Raw genomic sequence first — 4,385 nt, forward strand, 5'->3', positions numbered from 1 at the left:
GAGCCTTCTGAAAAGTGTGTGTACTGAAGGGACGATCATATCCGCCCACACGACATTCAGGCACACAAACACAACCGTGAAACACAACAACAAAAACACAAAACGTGCACGCCGTTTGTCTCACCAAAATCATCCACTTATTAGAGTGAAATACCTGCGGTTCGATACTGCCATTAAGAACTGAAACACACGCTGATGTTTTTCTCCAAGCGAACAAGGGTTTGGGATTGGACGAACGGACAAATTGACCTTGCTCGCACACTGCGCAGTAAACACGTTTGTTTGTTCATCTCCACAAAACCACGTGATTCCGTAAACCTGCCGACCGAAGAGAACGCGTAGGCAGGTAACGCCGACCCAGACCTATATATAGGTTGAAAACAACGTTTGCAGTCTATGCACACTATGCAGGCCAAAGAGATGGAACAAGTTCTTCATTTCAAAGAAGGCCTCACAGAATTCGCCGGAGATATTTATGACAAAATTATCAAATTACAAGCCGGTAAGTCAATGATGCATTTCCGATAAACGAACGTATTCACACATGTTCCAGCAAGTTTAGCGAACTCTCTATTTTCGCCCATGAGTGTTTATTGTGCCTCGTTGTTGATGATGGCCGGAGTCGACGGCGAAACACTGCAGGAGATGCAGCAGGTGCTTCACATTCCCCCGAAACTCAGATCGGACGCTGTTCATCAGTCATATGGACCAATAATTTCGGAGTATTTCGAAGCGTCCAGCGACGTGGACTTGAACCTTGCTAATCGATTGTACCTTCTAAAATCGATCGATATTCGGCCGGAATACAGTGCACTAGTTGCCAAGTGTTACAAGGCCTCAGTTGAGCTGGTAATCATTTTGCTCCAACATTCTCTCACTGTCATGTGCCACCGAACTGCCAAATCTAGAGGCGAAACGACGTCACATTAACGCCTGGGTCGCAAAAAACACGAAGAACAAAATTGAGGAACTGTTGCCGCCTAGTTTTCTCGACCAGAACTCGATATTTCTGCTAATCAACGCGTTGTATTTTCGAGGTAAGTAGCTGTGATGCCCAACTGTGATCGGAACAAACCCATAGGCTCATGGGATCACCAGTTTGATAAGGAAAAAACTCGAGAGAGTGACTTTCATTGCTTGAACGGGGAATCAATGAAAGTGCAAATGATGTATGGGAAATCGTCATTCAATCTGGCTGATCTCTCAGAACTGGACTGTATGGCTATAAAACTTCCTTTTCGACGGAACGAGTAAGTCTATTCATAGAGTAAACGGTTGTTTTTTTGGTTTTGCCATGAAAAGATCCACAGGCCCTCAGGCGACTTTTGGAAATTGTGTTTGTCCGTGCGAAAATATACATTGTTCAAAAGGTTGGTAACTTAAGTCGTCATGAATATCTATCTTGATCATCATCAATTTGAAATATCTATGTTCCAACTTGAGCTAGGTTAATAGCAGTGGAAATCGCCCGAATAGAAATGACCAAATTTGACTTTGAGCATCTGGGAGCCATGGGAATTTGTAATGGTCGGTCCAGATGTCTGGTGGCGATATCTTGAAGACAAGCGAGCATATTCGACATAATTTGCACCTAGGCGAATTTCCGGATCATATAAACCAATAAGTTAGACATCTAGTGGCGTTTCCCAGTTAAACCGCAGGCGATGTAGTCTTCCGCGTGACATCTGACATGAATTTCACGCTGGTGACAATGTCAGTGTAGTAATGGTTCCGGCGTTTCCAGTCAAATTGTTTTCCTGGACGCTCTATCGTTCGACGCGTAGCCCCCTTTGGAATATATCCCCCATTAACTTGAGATCCCCCTGACGATATTGTATGGTGCACCGACGGTTCGGCGTAATTTCATTCACATTAATGGAACCAACGTGGATCTCGTATTCCGTGTACACTGGTTGTCTATCCTCTTCTTTGGGCTCTACAGGATACCCAGCAAATGTTTCACTGGAAGCTTCAGACAAAATTTCGCGCCTAAGTTGCCTATCGCGGATGTTATTGTTTTATTCGTTTGCACAATGAACCTCCTAGTCGAATGAAAACAGTATTTGAAAGTGCTTTTGGTTTCAAATGGTTACATACGGTCCTTTGAAGCGACGCAGTCCAATGAAAAGGGAGTCACGGGGCTGTTGGTCACACACAACAGAACGTCTGCTGCGCATCAAACAATCAGTTCCAAAATCGGATCTTGAACGCATTTGTTGATGATGCTCAGGTGATTGATCCCGGCGAATAATCTCGATCATAAACAAACTCGACGACACCGTTTGCTCTGAGGAACGGCATCGAAACATCACTGTTGAGCACCGATCTCATGATATCGATGATGACGGTGATGTTGACACGGCGAGGCATCAGAGTGCCTATCAGCTCGTCATTTTTCCCTATTCTACAGAGATGAACGTATGGAGAGTTCTGAGAAACCCAGATGTGACGTATTTCAGAGAATCGCTATAGCTCGAGAGAAGCCTACAACAATTTTGCCGGACGAGTCATTTTGAATTGTCTGTACAATATTGGGCAGAAACACCGGTCAGCCTTTCATCCGCTAATGATAACTTGTGTAAAATTGTAAGTGATTTTCACATGTTACACATTTCAGCGCGTTTACTGCCAATGAACCAATGATCACACTTACCACTTATCTGACCGATGGATCTGCAATGAAGAATCGATAATTGCGGAAGAGCTTGGTAAACAATCGGTAGTTTTCATTTGGGCAACGTTTCGCTTTTGACACAAGGAATCGGTAAGTTTGCTCGCACGAGTGAACAAATGCCCTGCTTGTTTATTTTCGTCCGACAGACAAACAAGCGATTGGAGAGCGAGGTAGGGGATATCTACCGGGGGTTTTGCAAAGAGTAGAGTGAAAGTTGAAAATATTGTCATGCCGCATCGGTCGCACTTTTGTGTCATCAAAATGATGGGCTCATTTGCTGCATACAGAAGGTGGACTACTGGTAAATTCAGGCTATAGCCGATACACATTTCTTTCTCTTGCACTTAACTGTTTTCAGCCGTTAAACAAGAGGATCACGAAGAGGGTCATCATACAATACCCGGATTACTACTGAATCACGCAGTATTTTCCAATCATTTTGTCCCCCTGGAATTTATCTACATTTTCCCAAATTCCGGTTTCATTTCAGTTCCCACAGTGAATGGGCGCTATTGATTTTGTTGCCACACGAAACAGCTGGTTTGCCGAAACTACTTTCCAGATTACAAGTACCAGGACAATTGGCTTCCGCATTGAGAGGCCCGTTCCACATGGAAGAATCCCACTTGTTTCTTCCGAAATTCAAGCTCGCAGATCAACCCATGATAGATTTGAAGCCAATTTTGTATGAATGTGGAATGAAGAAATTGTTTGATGAAGGAGACTTGTCCAGGTTGTCCCAATCGCGCTTGTCGGTGAGCAACGCGTCTCACAAAGCCGTGCTCGAGGTAAGTTCAACACCCTAGCAGTTCATTCCAAGAATCTGAACAGTGTTCAGTATTTCAGACTATTCTAAACTATTAGCCCCACGGGCCTTCTTGGTACCACTCACATCATCTCGCTGGCGAATGTTGTCCGTGCCTTTACTCAGTGCAGTGAACAGCTAATTTGCTTTAATCTTATAATTGCTGGCAACATAGCCCACCTGGTTTCCTTCTGATCTGTTTACTACCGATCAACTAATCCAGTAATTATGGGTTCGTTTTGTAAACAATGTATTGTTCGCGAACAAATGACATTGTATTCCGTTCAAATGCCTACTTCATTGCCTATATTTAGATCTCATGTTTTACCGTTCAGAAACGAGCACTGGGAGAGATTTTGCTGTATATTGAGTAGTTATTACCTCTGAGCACATAATCCTGTTCTCATTTCCCTTCTATATTCAGCTTGATGAAGAAGGGGTGACAGCAGCTGCCGCAACAATATTCACTATGTATGGCAGCTGTCGGTTGCCTAGGACAATTTCTGTTGATCATCCGTTCTTCTTTGCCCTCGTGTGTGATTCCACCATGCCCGTATTTGTTGGACACGTTGTCATCCCGAAGTTCGACTAATAGCCGTACAGCGCTGTCATTTCTGGGTTTTTACAATGAATCGTTTAAACCTCCATGTATATTTTGTGAGTGGCCGGAATAAACAGATGTTTCGTTCGTTCAGAACTATGTCTATGGCGGAGCGAACGTAGACATCTCTCACACACTGCACACACTATGAATGAATAAAAGCTGATAAATTCGGCGGAGTCTCTGAACATTTAGTGCCTCTCACAGGAAGCGATTTTTCCTATTCAACGGAAGAGTCAGTGGAAATATATATATATATATATATATATATATATATATATATAGGTTCTGAGTCCACTCGCGTT

The 4,385-nt window shown here is 43.5% G+C and overlaps 1 protein-coding gene across 1 annotated transcript; it reads left to right on the top strand.

Annotated features, from left to right (window-relative positions):
- Nucleotides 1-405: 405 nt before the first annotated feature.
- T265_12064 (hypothetical protein) lies at nt 406-4,326 on the top strand (the record flags this gene model as incomplete). Its single annotated transcript, XM_009178996.1, has 6 exons — nt 406-502; nt 554-849; nt 911-1,037; nt 1,082-1,250; nt 3,165-3,462; nt 3,904-4,326. 6 exons carry the CDS (start codon nt 406-408, stop codon nt 4,069-4,071), a joined length of 1,155 nt encoding a protein of 384 aa, XP_009177260.1.
- Between the last annotated feature and the right edge of the window lie 59 nt (nt 4,327-4,385).

The sequence above is a fragment of the Opisthorchis viverrini genome (assembly GCF_000715545.1).
Source record: "Opisthorchis viverrini unplaced genomic scaffold opera_v5_764, whole genome shotgun sequence".
Lineage (NCBI taxonomy): Eukaryota > Metazoa > Platyhelminthes > Trematoda > Opisthorchiida > Opisthorchiidae > Opisthorchis > Opisthorchis viverrini.